The 21,067-nt window shown below is 47.4% G+C and overlaps 1 protein-coding gene across 1 annotated transcript in view; it reads left to right on the forward strand.

The window, feature by feature from the left end:
• The window catches only part of TENM4 (teneurin transmembrane protein 4), a 787,916-nt gene that overhangs the window by 371,412 nt on the left and 395,437 nt on the right, over positions 1-21,067 (forward strand). The window contains exons 5-6 of the mRNA XM_011938905.1: positions 2,914-3,201; positions 7,747-8,016. Of these exons, the coding sequence (XP_011794295.1) occupies positions 2,979-3,201; positions 7,747-8,016 (493 nt within the window). The 5' untranslated portion in view covers positions 2,914-2,978. The remainder of the gene's footprint in view (positions 1-2,913; positions 3,202-7,746; positions 8,017-21,067) is intronic.

Genomic DNA, 21,067 nt, shown 5'->3' on the forward strand with positions numbered 1-21,067 from the left:
GAGTTATTAATATGAGTTATTAGTGAATCATATTAATGATGGCTAACATTATGGAGTACTTATGCTTATTATTATCATCATCATTATTGTCACTCAGGGGTTAGAAGTAAACAGGCAGAGGCAGCAGTTGCCATAAATCCTCATTCAAATTACACCAGAACAGTGCTTTGGGTTGAAAGCCAGTATTGGGTCATGATATCAATTTAGAGTTATAATCAGTCATTTTATAAAAAATGAAGGAGAATGAGATAGAACATATCAGAGTGCATTTCTCATCATGCAATAACTTGTGAATCTTTTGTTTCTCTTTTATGCATATTTCTCATCACGCAATAACTTTTGTGAATCTTTTGTTTCTCTTTTATACATATAAACACACACATTCACATACATCAATGTGTGTAGTGGGTCACTATGTAAGATGTTATAAATTTTTTTTTTTGAGACAGGGTCTCACTCTTGCCCAGCAGGGAGTACAGTGGTACCATCACAGCTCACCATAGCCTTGACCTACTGGGCCCAAGCTATCCTCCCGTTTCAGTCTCCTGAGTAGCTGAGACTACAGGCATGTGCCACCATGCCTGGCTAAAGTTTTGTTTGTTTGTTTGTTTGTAGAGACAGGGTCTTGCTGTGTCCAGGCTGGTCTCGAACTCCTGGCCTGTAGTGATCCTTCCACCTTGGCTTCCTAAAGTGCTGGGATGACAGATGTGAGCCACCCCATGCTTGGCCATAATATGTTTTTCTAATTATGGACTGCAGTCAAGAAAGTTTTAAAAACCCTGGAGTAGAAGGTACTATCACTGATCTTCCTTGTGGTCCTGCTTCTCAGACACTCAGAGGACTATCATCTTGCCAGCTATTGGGAGACTGAGCATCAGGATGGCAGAGCTCAGAGCTCTGGGTTTGAGCCTCAGTAACATAATTTGATTTCTCTGTGTCTTCGGTTGCACCCCTTGCCCCAGCATTAATTTCCAGGGATATTTTGAGAATTGGGAACCAAAATAGTTCACCTATTCATCCTAATTGGATCTAGGTATAATCCCGAGGCATTGCAGTCTAGTTAGTGCCAGCTTTGCAACTAACTCACCATGTGGCCTTAGGCAGGAGACTATATGGCCCTGGGTCACTATAGCTTCATCTATAAAATAGGGATGAAAATAACTGTAATCTCTACTTCACAGTTATTATGAGGCACCAATAAAATCACAAATGTTTGTGCTCTTTGAAAAACGGGCCAAAGAGCTGTCTCTGATGTCCATGATCAAAGGCAGAATTTGGAAACTGCAAGCCTCAGAGCAAATTCGACTCAGCAGTCTGTTTTGTTTGGCCTGCAAAGTATTAAAATTAAATAATAATAATAATGGCTCAACATCTTAAAGTCATACATTTTATATCTAACTCCAAATTTCCAGCTTGTCTTAAAAATTCACAAGACACCACTACCCCCCAGACATTCCCACCCATACTCCCACTTTGCAGCACAGGCAGGCACTTAGACAGACCCACCCTCCCAGCTGTCAAGGCCCCACCCTGGATGCTGAGGTCTGATGTTGGCAGCATTTATCACAGCTCTTGCTCTGCTGTTTCTCTAATCGGACAATGAAGCAGGGGAATGCCTTGTGTACCCATGCTGCTCTGAAAGATGGAGCAATGGAAAGCTGGAACTGAGCGGGTTGTGTTTCATAAAAACTAAGTGATGCCCTATGTCTCTGTGGAGGATATTCTGCTTTCCTTCCTTCTGTATTGAGCTCCTGGCCCTGTATGGTTGTGTTTGCTACCCCAGAGCTAAAAGAAGACATTTGGAGGGAGAAAGAGGGTGCTATCACAAGTCAAAAATCCAGTGGTGTCAGTGTAGGGCAGAAGGGTCAAGATGGGGAAAAGAGGATAAAGGGTTATTAGGAGATTCCCACCAGTCAGACCCCCTAACAACACCCAGATGCATGGGGCAGACACTCGGCTGCCCAGTGCTGATGGCGGCACTGATGAGTTGGGCAAGTCTAGAGGTGAGGGACATTCTCTGAGTAACTGGAAGGGCACTTTTGTGTACTAAGAGTAGGAGGGAGACATCTCAGGAAGGCAGAATGGAATAGGAAAAATGCAGGCTTTAGAGTCAAACAGATCTGAGTTCCAAACCTGGCTTTGTTACTTGACACCTAAGTGACCTTGAAGGGGGTTCTGTATCTCAGTTTTCTCATCTGTCAGATGGGGATGCTTAGCTGGTTAATGAAACACATCTTTATTAGGCGCCTACTGTGTACCAGTTCTTGCTCAAGGTGCTAGAGACCAGGAGTGAGCAGCACAGGTAAAGTTTCTGCTCTCATACAGCTTACAGGCTAGCAGAAGGAGATGAGCAAAAAGCAGATAATTATATAATCATCTGGTGGTGGTAAGTGTGGGTTGGTTGTTTATACCTTGGCTCGTTTCCAAAAAAGGTTGGAGAGAGTAATAATATCTCGGAAGGTATGAAGATTTACTAAGATAATATATGCAAAGTGCTTACCCCAGTGCTTGCATGCAATCATCCATCTCACAGATTTTTAAGGAGCCCTGGGCTAGAGCTGGGTCAGGCCCTGTTCCACGTGGGATGTGATGGGAATCAAACAGGCTTGGTTCCTATCTAGGGATATTACTAACTGCCAGTGCCCTCTGGCCTTTGCTGTCAGCTTCCTTGGTGCCCATCCCTGGAGGAGGCCTCTTCAAGGTGAATAGGCTAAGTAGCAGAAAGGGACAGCATTTGTAATTAGAGGCCCTGGGTGCGAGTCACTTACCGGCTGCGTAGCGGTGGAGCGGTACCCTCACCTTTGCTGCCTGGGGTTCTCTGTCCACACTGCTGCAAGGGTTAATCCAGGATCACGATGAACCCGGGAATGTTCTCTGCCTCTCACGCCCTATCTTCGGTTTCCCTGGCTTTAGACCACTCGGCCCTGAGTGCGGCGAGGACCCTATTTGTGGATGTGGAAGAGCGCAGGCCAGAGGCCATGGACGTGAAGGAGAGGAAGCCTTACCGCTCGCTGACCCGGCGCCGCGACGCCGAGCGCCGCTACACCAGCTCGTCCGCGGACAGCGAGGAGGGCAAAACCCCGCAGAAATCCTACAGCTCCAGCGAGACCCTGAAGGCCTACGACCAGGACGCCCGCCTAGCCTACGGCAGCCGCGTCAAGGATATGGTGCCGCAGGAGGCCGAGGAATTCTGCCGCACAGGTGAGGGCGGGGCCGAGGGGGCGGGGCCTGGGCGCAGGGGATGGTGGCTCAGGTAGGCATGGGCTCGGGTGGGCGTGGCGCAGGTGGGCCTGGGGCAGGTAGGCGTGGCACAGTTGAGCTGGAACACCAGTTGGGGTGCCATATCAACAGCAAGTCTCTGCCATTTGGGCACTTGGACCTGGTAAAAGCCTGCCCTGTAGTTCATTCTTAGTTCATTTATTTTCTCCCTTACTCACTTCCCTGGCATAGTGAGGTGGTTAGGAGCTGGGCTCCAGTGTTTGTCTACCTGCCTAGAGCTGAGTTAGGTTTCCCTCTAAACCTCAGTCCTCAACTGTTAGATGGGCGTGAGAAGCCTCTCTACAGCATTGAATTGTCGCGAGGACTTAATGAGATGGCCTTTCAGTGGTAAGCATAATAGCAAGTAAGTGCTGAATAAATGTTAGTTCCTAGTTTTGCTATTCATTCAACAAACATATTTAGCAGTTTCTTTGTGTCAAGCCCTGTGTGACCTTGAGAGGAAGACCTTCCTGAGATAGTTAGACATGAAAACTTAGTAATTTGTAGAAGATCCTGGTGCCTGGCTCCCTCTCCTGTACTTTCTGCTTACAGTAGTCCCCAAAGCATATCCATCCTGCCCCAGTATTCAAATCCATTCTTCTTAGCCATTCCCTCTGACACTTCCCAGTGCAAGCTATTATCATTTTTCTTGGAGGATTAACCACAATCACCCCCCTTCACCCAGAGCTGCCTGCCTCGAGCCATTCTCTGTACTGCAGCCAGATGAAGCTTGGGGTGACTCCCTGTTGCCCTTCAACTGAGCTCCCCCTAACATAGACCGCTTTCCCCAAATCTGTTCCTGTTTCTCTATACATTTTTTGTTCCCTGACTCTCCACACTCCACCACTCATGAGCCAGCCCTGCTGAACTGCTCAGGTTTCCATACCTGTTGTGATATTTCTTTCCTACCATAGTGCCTCGGTGATTCCTGTTTTTCTGCCTGCAGATGCTTGAGCCCTCTTTGATGCCTGTTGGGTCATGACCAATACCTGACAATTTGTGCAGCCCATCCTGATTTTGCTCTGCCCTTCTCCCTCTTCACAGACAGGGTCAGCTGAGCACTGTGCTATGTAATTTATACGCATTTTGACAATGTTATTTAATTCTTACAACAACCCCAGGGTGAATCATTTGCCCAAGATCACGGAGATAAGAGGAGCTGGCCACACACACACACACACAGAGCACACCTATGACCTCTTCATTTCTATTCTCTCCCACAGGCCTGTATCCATGTGAAAGCTGACCTGTTAGCAGGGCTGCCTGTGAGGCTTGAAAAATGAGCAGTCCCTCTCCCAGCTTATGGTTAAGGCTCCAACTCTGGCATCAAACAGACCTTTGAATTGTGGCTGTGCCATTTTTACTATTCTCAGCTACTTCACCTGTGCAAAGGGATAAACAGTGCCTAATAGGTGGTGAAGATTGATGAGAACTGTAAATAAAACACTTGACACCAGTACCTGGCACAGAATGGATGCTTCAGAAATGTTGCCTGCTATTAATTGTCATCTCTGGATCTCACTGAAGGGAAGAGACAAAATGGTCTCTGAAAGCTTTCCTCTTGCTCTGTCCTGTCTGTAAGTGACAGAGCTCAGCCCTGACTGGCTTGGACCTAGCACATGAGGCTCAGGGAAGTGGTAGCTCCTTATCTTTGTAAATAATAAATAAGCAGTCTCATCTCATAGGCAGGCATGTGCGTAGCAGTTTACAAAATACTCTCCTTCAAATTATCACCCTGGATCCTCAAAAATCCATTGAGGTTAGCAGGTCATAGATTATCATCCCATTTTAAAGACAAGAACATTGAAGCTCAGGTGATCACCAGCCCAAGCTTGCACAGCTAGATGTTGAGTGAGATGGGATGTCAACTCGTGCCCTGAGCCTCAGGAAAGAGGCCAAAAAGGACATAAAGCAAGTAAACCATGAGGACTTCTTAAGTTGGATGAAGTAAATCTTCCAAACTCACACATCAGAGGAGCTGACTGGCTCAACAGGATCGTGGAACCCTTAGAGTGAGCCCTTACCTTGCATATCTCCGGTCCAGAGATGTCTTAGCTCACTGGTATTGATGCTGAGTCTGGCTGCTTAAAAGGGTATGCAGGACAAGCCATATGGAAATCAATGCAGCCCAGGCTCTTTGTTGCAAATAAATTTGATTTTTCACTTAATGTAAGAGTCATTCTTCATAACATGTGAGTGGCTTCTCTTTGAGAGGGCCAGCCCAGCAGAGAACAGATAGAACTGTGGATGGCGGCAGGGGGCGAGAACAGGACAGGAGAGAGGAGTGTAGATCAGAGAGCGGCCAGGGAGTGTGATGTGCAGGGAGAGCGGGAAGCAGACTGAGGAATTTAGGCTCTAATTTAGCCTTTTCTTTTTCTTAGGTGAGCAAAATAGGAGGGCAGATTGGAGTAGGGCACAGAGGAGTGGTATGCAAAATGGCTAACATCTGGTTGGCCCAGCCTCTAACCAATCAGAATGTCTGCCTGGCCACTGGGCAGAGCCCACAGGCTTCTTTTATGCTTGGTCCACTGACATTAACCCTTTGTTTAGTAACTGGATCATGAGGAGACTGGGGGTATTGGGAAGGGGCTGGAGCAGCCAGAGCAGAGGCTGAGAGGCACTGGGTATGAAGGAGGCACTGAGGTGGCTTGGCACAAGTTATTTACCAAGCTGTGTGGAAGTACTTCATGACTGTAACCTGGCATCAAGGCCGTCCCAGCCTGAGCCGGCTGAGTGGGAGGCCTGAGGCACACCTCCACCCACCACCACAGCCTAGCACAGCAGCTTGCATTTCAGCAGCACCCCAGCTGGTCTCTCCTCCCAGCTTTCTTGTCCCCTTATCTGTTGTCCAAAGTACTGCCAGAGTGTGTGCGTGTGCATGCGTATGTGCATGTGTGTGCGTGTGTCTGCGCACGTGTGTGTGCACGTGGGTGTGTGTGCGCGCGGGTGTGTACGTGTGTGGGGTTACCTAACTTTTACAGGGCACCTACTCTGCCGCAGGTGTGATAGGTGTTGGATCCAGATAACTAGCACACACCGGGGGAGCACAGGGTTATCTGTAAGAGTGAGACAGCATCTCTGCTGGCTCCCCTTCTACCTCTCCGGTAGTTCCTTCTTGCTTTCCTTTGCAGGCTTGTCCTATTCAGTCCTGGCCAAGGAGGCCTTTAAAGCTTGGCCATCCACCTCTTCTGCCTTCTAACTTGTCATTATCCACATTCACTCTCATTGCAAACCTCTCCTCTGAGCTCCTCACCCCAATCTCCCACCTTCTGCCCCTGCACTCCCAGAACACTCTCTGTGGATCTCCACACTTTGAACGTGCACACTTAATCATGTGTTTGGTTGTGTCTCCCCTACCCGCCAGAGAGTTCTGTAAAGTTGGGCACTGTATCCTATTCACTGCTGTATCTCAGTACAGGCCCAGGGCCAGCATGACTTGGTTTAAACGTGGATTCTGCCTGATTATAAGCCCAGTTCTCCAGATCATCACTGTAAGTGGGATCTGACCCTTACTGCCTTTGTATACTCCCTCTTCCTTTTCCCTGCAACACATTCCTGGAAATACTAGAAATATGGGAGAAGCTGTCCCTGAATAGACATTGAATTCACATGCAGGAGTGACAGGGAGGTTAGTTTTCCATAAAGTCAGCATTCTATTTGTCACTCAAGTACTAATCCTAGGTGACCTTCTCTCACCCACATCCTCCCCAGCCTCTGTCCTAGGCATTGCCAGGCCTGCCCAAGCCCTCAAGAGACCTGTCTCTGCCAGTTCCCCATCACAGACCCACTTGGGGTGAGGAAGCAGCAGCCAGAGCCTTTTTCCTGGTACGAGGCTGACCTTTTTCTGCCAATCCCCATCTTCTTCACTCTCAAGCTTCAGGCTTTCTTGACCTGGCCAGAAAGGAACTTCTGGCCCCAAGGGAGCCATTTAGATCTCATTGACTGGGCTTCTGCCCTGCTCAGGACTTGCTGACAATCCTCCCTGGAAAAGGAGACCTGAAGCCCTCGATTCATTTTAACAAGCATTTATTGAGCCCCTTCTGAGTACTGTATTTTGTTCTAGGAACAGAGATTTAAGAATAAGCATAAGCAAAACATGGTGCCTGCCCTTGTTGAGGTCACCTTCAGCAGAGGGTAGACCCTGAAACAACTCTACTGTGCGGTACGACCAGGCCCAAGGACTCCGGAAGGAGCCTGGAAAAAGTGACAGTGAATTCTGCACAGGTGTTGGTATTGGGGTAGACTTCACAGAGCAAGAGCAATTTGAGTTGAGGTTTAAAGGAAATGGAGGGTTCAGGCTGGTGAAGAGGGGGCAGAAAAAGCCCTCCAGGCAGAGGCAATCACTTGAGCAAAGGCATGGGCATAGAATGCCACAGCAAGTTCAAAGAACGACAGTGAGTCCTGGGGTAGGAAGGCTAGGCTTCAGGCAGAGGCAGAGGCAGACCTCTTCTCAGTGCCCTGACAAAGCTCACCTGTGTTTCCTCCCAGGTGGCAACTTCACCCTGCGGGAGCTGGGGCTGGGAGAAGTAACGTCCCCTCACGGGACCCTGTACCGGACAGACATTGGCCTCCCCCACTGCGGCTACTCCATGGGGGCCAGCTCTGATGCCGACATGGAGGCTGACACGGTGCTGTCCCCTGAGCACCCTGTGCGGCTGTGGGGCCGGAGCACACGGTCAGGGCGCAGCTCCTGCCTGTCCAGCCGGGCCAACTCCAACCTCACGCTCACTGACACCGAGCACGAAAACACTGAGACTGGTAAGTGGCTGGTTTGGTCTGTGCCGGGTGCCTGGGTGGTGGAGCTGGGGTTTTATTTATTGATTTCCTGCTCCATTGCCTGGGGCTCTGGTGAAGTTGGTGAAAAATTGCTTTACTCTCAGGGATCAAAAGTCAGAATCTCTTGCTGAGTCATGTGAAATGCCCACCCATGAGTGACATGGCAGAGACTGGGTCGCTGCTCTTTCCTTCCAGATTAGGGAGGCGCATAAGGCTCTAGGTCATTGCTTATAAGGTACCTGTGTGCAGGGGAGAAGAAAGGGCATGGGGCAGTGGTAACAGATTCCCCATAGTTTGTCTTCTATCAAATCAGCAAGGCCTGGTCCTGCCTGAATCCTACTCGTTCCATCTCTAGCTCCAGGTGCTCAGCAGTCCTGGGCAACCTCCAGGAACACTGTCCCACATCAGCATCTTATGTTGTTCAGAGGATGACTTCCAAACAAAAAGTGTCATTTGGGGATAACTTAAAACTTGAGGTTTACGGGAGATGTTGTCAAAGGGTACAGAGTTTCAGTTAGGAGAAATAAGTTTTTGAAATCTATTGCACAGCATGGTGACTATAGTTAATAATAATGCATTATATATTTTAGAGTTGCTAAAAGAGTAGATTTGTAAATATTCTCACCACAAAAAAATAAGTATGTGAGATGAGGAATATGTTAATAAACTTTAGTTAATCTTTCCACAATATATTTTTGTATAAAAATATCATATTGTGCCCTGTAGATATATATAATTATCATCTGTCTGTTAAAAATAAAAAGAAAGTGAAAAGACCAAAAAAAATAAACTTTAACAATTAAAACTTGAGGCTTTGCTGCAGCGTCCCCTGCTCCCAGGAAGTGCCAGCTGCACACTCCTTGTTCCACTCTCCTCCCTGAGGCTCCTTCTCAAGGCCTGAGAGAGGCTGTGGGAGAAAAAGATGACACCTGGTTCACACGCCTCCTTTTCGTCATGGAGGAAAGGGGGCCCAATTTCAGCATTTTCCTCTTTCTCCCTTGGGACCTTGTTGGCAGAATTCTGAGGGGCTCTGAGTCTAACGTGGTCCTGCGTGGAGACTAGCTCCCAGGGGGAATCTCCCCTTCTGTGTATTTCATGCCTTACCAGCCCCTGAGCAGCTTTGCTGAGCCAGGTCAGCACCGAGGTGGGTCCTGCTGAGGCCTGGCAGCAAAGGAAAGAGTGGCAGAGCCCAGGAACGGCCCCAGCACCTGGAGGGCTGTTTCTGGGAAGCCCAGTGAGGAGGAGGTTCGCTGGTGCTTCCACACCAGAGCCGGCAAAGGGGTAGGGGAGGGCAGTCTGAATTATTAATAGAATAGGAAGCATCTAGCCCAGTGCCCCCTGCTGGCTTCTAGCTTCAAATGTAGATCCTCGTGATTCCTGCCCCAGATTCCCCTGGATCAGGGCAGGGAACGGGTCAGAGATGAGGTTTAGAGGAGTTAGTCTCTGAAGAGGAGGCTCCAGCTGAGTGATGTAAAACCAAGATTGATCCCCAGTTTGGGGATGGGCAGAAGACCTCGCACAGTCAGGGTCAGGTGGGGAAATGTATCCCCTTAGGGTCCAGAGTCCCGTGCAGCAGAGTTCCAAAGGTGCATCCTGCCATCCCTCCCAGAGGACTCACGTGTTCGTCTAGGGAGCCTGCATACTTGTCTACGTGGGAGGGTGGCAATGGCTTGGGTACTGGGTACTGGCTTGGCAGTGTCACTCTCCCTTGGTCCCCAGTCAGCCCTGTGAAGGGGCTAATGACCTCAGTACCAGAGGAGTTTCCCTCTCTCTGGTGGGAAACCACCCACACTCCCTCACCCACCTTACCAAGGCCATAGCCAGCCAGCAGCCCTGCCTCTCCCCACCCCACCACGCACTGAACTTGAACATTAAACTGAAGGGCAGTGCTGGGCCTGGCACAAACAGAATAGGGTATGTGCCACCACACCACAGCAGGAAGGGAGCCTCAGTTCTGTTACTGGTCTAGGGTGTGGCATTGGGTAAATTGCATCCTTTCTTGGGACCTCAGTTTCCTCATCTATAAAATAAATAGTTTAAATGAAATTAGCATTCCTTGATCTGAGAATGTTAGTTCTTAGATGGGGTAGGGGGCTGTTCTGTGGTCAAATAATGTAGGAAACACTGAATCAAACAAACTTAAACCAGTTTCTTTACTCCAGGACTTCTTAGAGTTTTTAAGATGTTAATGTGCATGCTAATGGATAAATTACCAAGGGGGGATGTATGCAGCATTCCCCAAATCGATTTGACCACAGAACTCTTTTATTCTCAGAGCATCTGGTGGGACCAGTATTCTAATAAACAATTTTTGGGTCTAGCTGAGCTAAATGACCTGTAGGCCCTTCTGTTGGAACCCCCGAAAGAGTCCCGCTCTGGGCAGGGGTCGCCGCGAGGGACCACTGGACACCGAAATCACAGCAGAGAGACACTTTTATTTCTAGCGCACTAGGGTCCCCCGTGCACAAAGATGGCCAAGGGACCCCGAGCGTTGGTTACAAGCTGCTTATAAAGGCAAAACACCACAAATTCAAACAAGGCGCGAAATTCAAACAAAGCTTTAGGGCGCGAGATGATTGGGGCTTGCCATGGCCTGAGCAAGGCGTCTCGCTCTGATTGGCTGGGGCTTGTACGCATGGGGGGGTTTTCCTGGAATTGTTTTTCTGTTTGAATTCTGGAAACATTGGGTGTTTTTCTCAATTACCCATGGCCACCTGGTGTTGTTTTTCTTAATTCATGGCCTAGGTTGTTTTTCTTAACCCATGGCCCATTTCACTTCTAGATGCAGAATTCTTGGATTCTAAGTGCATGCACAAGATGAAGGTATGCGAGAGGAAAATGATAATAATAACAGCATTAATACTTAATAGTTGTGTGGTCGGGCGTGGTGGTTCAACCCTGTAATCCCAGCACTTTCAGAGGCTGGGGTGGATGGATTGCTTGAGGCCAAGAGTCCAAGACCAGTCTGGGCAACATGGCAAAACCCCATCTCTACTAAAAATGCGAAAATTAGCCAAGCATGGTGATGCACACCTGTAATCCCAGCTGCTCAGGAGGTTAAGGCAGGAGAATCACTGGAACCCCAGAGGCAGAGGTTGCCGTGAGCCAAGATTGCACCATTGCACTCCAGCCTGGGCAACAGAGCTAGACTGCGTCTAAAAAAAAATAAAGTTGCTGCCAATTACCTGAACCGAAGCACAGTGCTAACTGCTTTAGCTGTATTATCTCATTTACTCCCCCTACAACCCTTTGAAGAAGGTTTTATTATCCCCATTGTTGCACAAAGTAAGGAAACCGCAGCCCAGAGAAGTTAAGAAACCTGCATAGGACACACAACTAGCAAAATGAGATTGGAACTCAAGCCTATATGACTCTAAAATCTTTACTCTTATAGCCCTAGTTATAGTGAATTCCCTCTGTAGCAAGACACTTGGGTTATTTTTTCTTTTGAAGCCTTCTTGCCATGGTGACAAATGATCATTTTCCATAAAGTCATGAGAGAAAGAGGTGCACACTGCCCACATTATTGTATATTCCCTGAGAGCTGATACAGCTGAATTAAGCCTCTGTTGGGTGCTAATGACATACTCACTAAGCCTGAAGAGTTTCAGCCTTTGATAATGGGACGGAGAAATGGCTGCCTGCTCCCCTGGCCATGTCGTCATCTCTTTAGGATCATACATTTCCACACTGGCCACAGAACTCAAAGCCTCGCTGTACTCAGGGTAGACGGGTGGGCAGAGGAGGTAGGCAGATGAGTCTAATGAAGGGCTTCTGTTTCCCACATCCCTTCCAAGCCTGGACTCCCTGAACCTAGATTCCCCATAGGTGCCCAAACGCTGTCTACTTGCTCCTGGTTGGGAAGTTACGTTAACAGCTTTGTTATGCAGTACTCAGATCTAAATAATGACAGCAATCATGGGAATGACTCCCTTTTATTCACTGATTAGGTTCACATTCCTCTTACACTATTATCTCCCCAACTTATAGCTGAGGAAACTGAGGCACAGAGAGATTAAAGGCTGTGCACAGGGCCACATATCTAGTTGAGCTGGAGCCAGGCTTTACTACAAAAGTCTTGTTTCCTTTCACCCTCTCTCTCCCTTTTCTTTTACCTTCCCCCTCTCCCATCTTTTGTAGTTCCGCCTGACCTCATCAAACCCCTGGCCCCAGCCAGTGCTCTCCTTTTCTTGTGATGGGAACTCAGGTCTCACCATCAGAACAGGGCTCAGCTCCACTGGACCTATCAGTCAACACATCACAGTGTGGTCACTTCTCAGGGTTAGAGCAAAGCCAGCAACCTCATGCTATGTGCTTACCACTGCACATGTGCAATTGCCTTTAATGCCCCTGGCAACTCAGTGGCATTCCCATTTGCCGAATGGGAAACTTGAGGCTCCAAACCGAGACACAACAGCCAGCGAGTCAGCAAGTTGGCAGAGCTTAGATTTGAAGTCTGGTCTCTTTGATGGCCTGAGCCATCTCTATAGTCTGAGCCCTTTGCCTGCCTCCATTTGAGACTGCAGGCGTCCTCAGCTGTCAATTGAGGCCACCAAAAATGTGCAACCAAGTTCTCAGAGATCCTTACCAGATAAATGTGAAATGTGAAGCATAACCCCAGCAACCTCCAGCCACAAGAACATTTACTCTGCCTCCACACCAGGCCTTGCATTAGTCAATAGTAATTGTCAACAGTATTGATAGCGGTGGAGGCTTTTGCTGAGGTCACAGTGATGCTGCATGCAGCTGCCATCAATAATAACTTTTATGGGGTCCATTAAAGACAATTTCTGCCCCTGAAGGTTAATGTCAGCAGCTTTTATGTCACTGCTTAATATCTAAAATAAATACAGAATTGACTGGGTAATGTAAACACAAATCTTCCTACTCAGGGCCTTCAGGCAGAGCCAGCCCTCAGGCCTCTCCTCTCCTGCCGTGAGGGGCCAACAGGCTTGGGGGGCAGTGAAAAGCTGGCGTGTCAGGAACACAGCCGGTATGCAATAGATGTTTTTTATAAAGCAGAGGTTGCAATTCGAGCTTCACTCCCAAGCACTGGGTCAAGCTGACACTGTCCTTTGTGAATTCATTCTGTAATTCGTCCCACAGCTATGCTGAGCTTCAGTGTGCAGCATTATGCAAGGATGCGGACTCTAGATGGCCAGTGAGGGAGGCAGGGCTACGACCACCTTGCAGCTCTTTAACAGAGGTGCAGCAGGCAGTGTTGCAGAGTGGAGAAAGAATGCTAGTTTCAGAGTCCAGTAAGGAGGCCTGGCCTCAAGTCCTGGTTGTACCAGTCCCACCCAGCTCTGAGATCTTGGGCAAGTCATTTCACCTCTTGGAGCCACAGTTTTGTCATTTTAAAAAGAGCATGTCAGTGGTTACCAGGGACTAAGAAGAGGCTGTTGGGGAGTTACTGTTTAATGGGTACACATTTTCAGTTTGGGATAATGAGAAAGTTCAGAGATACATAAAAGTAATGGATGCACAACCATGTGACTACACTAATGCCACTGAACTCTAGTCCTCAAAATGATTAAAAAGATCAACTGTTATGCATTTTTCACATAATACAAAAAATGCAAACACAGCATGCCATCTTCCTTCCTCGAAGTGTTGCTGTGAGCCTGTACTACAGCATTTGTGAAGCGTCTGGTCTGTGTTGGGCCTTAATTCACGGGGGTTGTTAATATTAATTTTTTAAAGAGCTGGATGATGACAATAGAGGAGCAGTTCATTTTGCCCTGAGGGTGCAAAGGCTCATTCCTTCATTCCACTCATGTTATGCATGGGGCTTGAAAGCCTAGTAGGATTTCACTGAGTCTGAGGGATCTGAGAGAGGCATTCCCAATAGAGACAACTGCATGAGCCAAGGCTTGGAGGCATGCAGAAGCATGGTGGGTCTGGGGAACAGTAAGAATGTACTCGTGATTTAATCCCAGAGGCAAATTAAGAAATCTATTTTGAAAGGAAACAATGAAGCAGAATCACAGTTACCCCGCCCCAAATTATCAAGCAGCCTGGTGTCAAAAGGGAAATGATTGGTTAACCTAATTAGGCAGCCAAATTGCTCATTCAGAGTCAGTAGATTAGGTGAGCATCTCCAAAGCACAGTGAGAAAGGAACTCATTACCAATTAACTCCATTTATCCTCTGCTCTCCTTGGCCCCATACCCATGAGACTTGGTTTTAAAAATATATAAGAATATCTATTGTTACATCCCAGAGTGGTCAAAGTAGTGCAGCAACCCAACCCATTGTACAATGGGACACCATCTTCTAGGATGGGAAGTTAGATCCCATCCTCTAGGGCAGGAATTGGGCCCCACATTTGATTACTCTACTGCTTTGGAAGCCAGTGCACAGCCCTCTCTGGAATGCAGACGGGCTCCATGCTTTCAGGGAATTAGAGTGTCCTACCAGACAGAGCTATCCACGTAAACCTTGTGCATGCTGGAAGCCCCCAGGCTCCCAAGAGGATTGAGGAGAGCCTGGTAGAGCCAGAGCCTCTGAGCCTCTCAGAATCTGTGAGCTAGAAAGAACCTTGGAGACAACAAGCCCACCAGCTCTTAACCTTCCCTCATTTTCTAACCAAGGACACAGAGATTTGGAGCAGTTAGGTATCTCATTGAAGGGTGCACAGCTAGTGAATGTCAGAGCCAGGGTGTGAATCCTGATCCTGATCCATCCCACTGCAGTGTCCATTATCCTTCTTTTTTTTCTTTCTTTTTTCTTTCTTTTTTTTTGAGACAGAGTCTCACTCTGTTGCCCAGGCTGGAGTGCAGTGGTGCGATCTCGGCTCACTGCAAGCTCTGCCTCCTGGGTTCACGCCATTCTCCTGCCTCAGCCTCCCAAGTAGCTGGGACTACAGGCACCTGCCACCACGCCCAGCTAGTTTTTTTGTATTTTTAGTAGAGACGGGGTTTCACTGTGTTAGCCAGGATAGTCTCGATCTCCTGATCTCGTGATCTGCCCGCCTCAGCCCCCCAAAGTGCTGGGATTACAGGTGTGAGCCACCACATCCAGCCCATTATCCTTCTTGACCACCATGTTCTACAGCCTTTTTTGTTTTATAGAGACATGTTTATGTTAGCTCAACCCAAAAAATATATGAGGTCTAGGAGTTGATTCTAGCTATATCCACAATATAAACTTCTTTGTCAATATTAGAAACTTCCAGAAAAGAAAGGGAACCCATAACCTATTAGAAATGATCAGGACCCAGAGATCATACTGGGCCCTCTGAAATTATGACATGCTAGAGAAATGACATTTGAAGTACATGTTTTAGAGGGTTAAGAGAAATATCCCATCAGAAGGTATCTGAGAGAGCTTTATGGAAGAAGTGCTGGCCCCTAGGTTTTGAGGGCTGGAAAGGACTGTAACAGGCAAAGAGGGTTAAGAGGGGGCGTTCTTTGTGGGCAAAACTTGGGGGTAAACCAGTAGAAGGTGTGTCACATGAGGCTAGAACATAAGCAGAATGCACCTGGGAATACTGGGGCAGAGTGTACTGGGAGGTAAGGTTTGCAAGATAGTTGGATTGTCTGTCGTTCCACAACTATTTGTTGAGTACCTACTATGTACCAGGCACTGTTTTAGATACTGGGGTTCCAGCAATGATCAAAGCAGACAAAACCACCCCCTCTCATGGAGATTACATTCTAGTGGGAAAATTGATGATGAACAAGGTAAAAAATAAATAACATAGAATGTTTCTCTATAATAGTTGTTATGGAAAGGGGGACAGTGAGTCCCAGGGTGTGTCTGGGCAGTGGGGAAGGGAGGTGCAGTTGTAAAATGGTGGCCAGAGAAAGCTTCACAGAGAAGGTGACATTTGAACAAAGCCTTGCAATAGGTGAGAAAGCAGGCTGCGAAGATATCTGGAAGAAAAGCAGTCTTGGCAGAGGGAAGGCAGGTGCTAAGGCCTTGAGGCAGGAGCTTGTGTGTGGCTAGTTTGAAAAGCAGCAAGGAAGCCAGAGTGGCTAGATGGTAGAGGAGGACAAAGAGGGGAGGGGATAGGGGTGTGTGCAGGCCAGTGCAGGGGAGCCACGGAGAGTTCTTAATGGAGAAGTGATGAGGTCTGACTAATACTTGAGCAGGATCATTCTAGAAGCTGTGTTGAGAGTAGACTAACAGGCAAAGGCTGAAGTAGGCAGCTATTGCAGTCATACAGGAGAGAGACAACAGGTGCTCAGGTCAGAGTGAGCCATAGATGAGGAATGGGCAAGGAATGTAGTTCACTGAGGTGCGGCAGTGAGGGTAGTACCTATACCTGTGGAAGTGGATAGAACTTTCTCTTCCCTGCTCCTCCCCACCATCTTGTTAGCATTGAGGATGACTTCAGTACTGTTAAATTCTGTGACCAAAATGGCTTGCCAGTACCGTAAGGAAGGGGGCCTCGCCCCTAATCCCTCTCCCAGCCTCACTGCTACCTTGGCCCAGTTCAGGGTCCTTTAGGCGCGGCCTGTCCCATCCATGCCACACCCGGTGCTTTCTTGTTCTCAGTCCACGGCTTTGGTGATGAGCCACATCCCTTGCCCACTCCTCCCACCACGCTCCATCCTGCTGCCGATCATCTTGGTTTCTGACCTTACTGCCTGACTCCCTCACCCAGCCTTGCCTTATCTTCCACATAAGACTCTGGGGAACCATCCTTTTTTCATACAATCTCAGTTTCCCTTTAAGCCATAATTTTAGTCCTACCTTCTGCTTGGTTGCCTCAAGCTGCCTTAGTGAAGTCTGACCCGGGGCCTCCTCTGCATAGCACAACATTGGCTGGAATTGCCTGTGATCTGGGAGCCAACACCTGATGGCTACTAGTTTTGTTGTTCTTAGGAGTCCCTTTAAGAAGTCCTGGCCCAGATTAACTGCACCCTATAACCACTTCCCGCTGGCAAGCTCTATGACTCTCCCTGGTGGCAGCACATACTAACACAACAGCACCTTGCTTCTGAAAGGGAAAGGGAGGAAAATGAAGACTCAGAGCCATGCTAAATTAAGACAGATTGCATTCCTGAAACTCAGTTAAGACCCGCTGAGTGTGCAGAGAGGTGCAGCAATTGAGAGTTTTGTTTTTAATTTGAGACAACACAACTTTCAATTCCAGTGGAGGCAACGATGTGCATGATGACAAACTTCCTGACGAAAGATATTTCAGAAGCATTTTTCCCTGTCAGTAAGCTCAGCTTTGTCCAAGGAGAGTGGTTCCTAAGGCTGCTTGAACTTCATCTGACCCAGGATGACTTCAGGGAAGAAAGAGAATAACCAACATTGGCAAAGAAGCTTCCGGCCTATGGGAGCCTTGTTCCAGTGCCAGATGTGTGGGGTCTAGGGATGAATTTGGTTTCAATTTTAGGCTTTGTCACCAGTCCTAGTGTGACTTTGACCTAGTCACTTCTCTCTGAGCATTATCGTAGTTTCCCCATCAGCCAAAAAAGGTCAGTGGAATCTCAGACAGGGAAATAACTTGGAAGGAGGATAGGCTTTGGAGTTAAACTTGGAATCCCAACTCAGCTACTTAGGAATTGGGCGATTTTGTGCAAATTACTAAATCTCACTGAGGTGAAGAAATGGACAAACTCAGTTTCTTCATCTGCAACCTGGGAATGAATGAATGTCTACCTCCTAAGGTTGTAATAAGGATGGAAGGTGATCATGCATGTGAAAGAGCAGGACAGTGTTTTCGAAACTTTGGGTCAACCAGTCACGAAATAAATGTTATAGCTCAGCACCATTTAAAATAATAATAAATAGGCTGGGCTCTGTGGCTCACGCCTGTAATCCCAGCACTTTGGGAGGCCGAGACGGGTGGATCACTTGCAGTCAGGAGTTCAAGACCAGCCTGGCCAGCATGGTAAAACCCCGACTCTACTAAAAATAAAATACAAAAAATAGCTGGGTGTGGTGGTGCATGCCTGTAGTCCCAGCTACTCAGGAAGCTGAGGTGGGAGGATCACTTGAACCTGGGAGGCAGAAGTTGCTGTGAGCCAAGATCATGCCACTGCACCCCAGCCTAGACAACAGAGTAAGACTGCATCTCAAAATAAATAAATTAATAATAATAATAATATAATAAATAGAATAGAGAGAAGCAGAATAAAGTGTAGGGCATATAGTAAGATAAGTATTATTTTATAAAATTTTTATTCCAGTTCCACTTTGGTTTTTTTGTTTGTTTGTTTGTTTGTTTTGAGATGGAGTTTTGCTCTTGTTTTCCGGGCTGGACTGCAGTGGTGCAATCTTGGCTCACTGCAATCTCTGCATCCTGGGTTCAAGCAGTCCTCCTGCCTCAGCCTCCCAAGTAGCTGGGATTACAGGTGTCTGCCACCACACCTGGCTAATTTTTTGTTTAGTAGAGACAAGAGTTCACCAGATTGGCCAGGCTGGTCTCGAATTCCTGACCTCAGATGATCCACCCACCTCGGCCTCCCAAAGTGCTGGTGTCACAGGCGTGAGCCACTGTGCCTGGCCAGTCAATTATACATACAATACATGTACTCGACTGTCATGTAAAATATATTTATTATTATAGATTTTCAAAAAACAAGCTTAAAAGATGGTAACTGGGGACCAGGCACCCTGACTCATGCCTGTAATCTCAGCACGTTGGGAGGCCAAGGTGGGAGGATAACTCGAACTCAAAATAACAACAACAAAAAGTAGCCAAGGATGATTGTGTGCATCTGAAGTCCCAGATACTCAGAAGACTGAGATGGGGCCTGGGTGATCGAGGCTGCAGTGAGCTATGATTGCACCACTGACCTCTAGCCTGGGCAACAGAACAAGACCCTGTCTCAAAAAAAATAAAACTAAAAAAAAAAAAAAAAAAAAAGATGGTACCTGGAATATGGCTGGACCTTGTGAATGTTAATTCCCTTCCTCCAAGGACCCCTTAGCTCAAAAATTCCATGATTTTTGATGTAATAGTCTTGGTCAAAAACTGTTGGCCTAGTATTTCTAGGGTCCCCTTTCTGAGAATGACTAAATATCCGGGCAGGGGCTCATGATTCAGCTGAAAGAAGATTGACTCCAGGATCAGAGACTTAATCAAGGTCACACAGCTTGTACAATGACAAAGCTGGAATCCCTAATTTGTAGAACCTGTACATCTCTCCTCTCCCCTCTCCCTCTTATGTAAATGGTCATTGGGATGATTAATAAGCCGTAGAGTAGCTATGGGCTGTGAGGACAGCAGGAAAAGCATCCCCAAACAGGGAGAGCTGAGTTAGGAAGATACAGGGGCTGGATGAGGCATAAGCTGGGTTCGTGGACCCACCTGGATCTCTCCACTGAGCACAAAGGCAACTGGAGAGGAACCCAGAGCAGATAACAATGGGCACAACATGAAACTAGCATGTCAAGAGAAATCTGGGCTTCTGCCAACCCATAGATCCTTACCACAACTTTAATTTCACACTAATCAACCCAGGCAGATGGACAGAGCACCATATAGTAATGGGTTGCTTTCCTTTGACTTCAGTCTGGAAGGGAGCATAGGGAGCAAAGGATGAAGAGGGGCTCCAGGTGTTCATATGGGTTTGATACATGAAGCCCAGGAGGCAGCAATTACCCATACCCCACAAAATACCTCTTTCAGGAAGAGCCCTTAGAGATGACCAGACCTTCCCAAAACTCTCCCCAAAGTGACAAGCCCGGCTTCCTCTGATGGTGGGAAGCAGCAGTAATGAGGCAAAGAGGCATTGGACTAGCAGTCAGAGAGCGTGGGTCTGTCTCCTGGCTGGTGGGGACTGTTTAGGAAATAGCAAAGATATATTATGGCTGAAGCCTGTGAGATTAAGACAAGATGAGGACAGAGAGGAGAGCTGGGCTCTGTCATGGCAGGGGATGGTTCTGAATTGCTGGCTCAAAGGAATTGCCTTTGTCCTGAAGGTGACAGGTACTGCAGGGAAATTTTAAGCAGGGAGAAGTTAAAGGTGACAGATGCCTTCTCTGATTCAGGTAAGAACAGACATGACATCTGGAGTGATCTTGTTCTTGAGAAGACTGCAATTGCCTTTAGCTTTGAATTACTAACAGCTTAAATAAATAAAGCTGCAGGTCTGGCTGGAACCTACATTCATAATGCATTTGCCCTGGATAACTAACTAACCATGAACTTGTCAAGAACCTCAAGTCCCGCCTCTGCCAAATTTTGACTTTAAGGATCCTTTAGAGGGTGCCCAACTGGTTATCAGATTTTGTTTATAAAGAGTTTGTTTGCATATATAATTACTATCTTCTTGTCTTAATAAACCTGATTTAGTCTGGGTTTCCTAGAAAGCAGAGCTGAGGCAAAGATTAAAAGCTGATGCTTTATTTAGGAGAAGTAAACTCAGGAACACAAGACAAAGAAAGATGAGAAGCAAAGAGAAGTGATGGGTTACCATGCTGGCCAGTGCCTCACAACAAGCTACAAGGAGACATACCTGGTCTCTAAGCAGGAATGCTTCCTGAGAAGGCTCTCAGGCAGGCTGTACTTAGCAGTCATGTCTCCAGAGTAGTCTGTGGGAGGAAGGCAAGACAAGCAGTTAATGGGTGCTAGGCAGCAGAATTCAATCGACCAACTGGCCACAGTGGCAGCTGAAGTGCTGCCATTGGCTGAGGCGCCAGCAGATGGCGGCCCCAGGGGACTCTGAAAGGGTGTATAAGCTGTGATGGATGCTGCTGTTAACTGCTTATTCCTCCCTCCCTCCCCCCCTCTTTCCTTCCCTCCCTCCCTCCCTCGCCACATCCGCCCTGCTCCTTTCTCTATTTCTTTTTACTCATAAACTCTACCTGTCAATAATTACAGGAGCAATGCTCACTATTATACAGTTACAGTGAACCAGATAGTGTGCATATATTACTTCATTTCATTACCATAATCAGCCTATAAAACAAGGGTTGTTCCCCATTTAAAAGTGGGCAAAGGACATGAACAGACACTTCTCAAAAGAAGACATACATGTGGCCAACAAACATATGAAAGAAAGCTCACCATCACTGATCATCAGAGAAATGCAAATCAAAACCGTAATGAGATATCATCTCTCACCAG

Source organism: Colobus angolensis, unplaced genomic scaffold (genome assembly GCF_000951035.1).
Source record: "Colobus angolensis palliatus isolate OR3802 unplaced genomic scaffold, Cang.pa_1.0 Scaffold179, whole genome shotgun sequence".
Lineage (NCBI taxonomy): Eukaryota > Metazoa > Chordata > Mammalia > Primates > Cercopithecidae > Colobus > Colobus angolensis.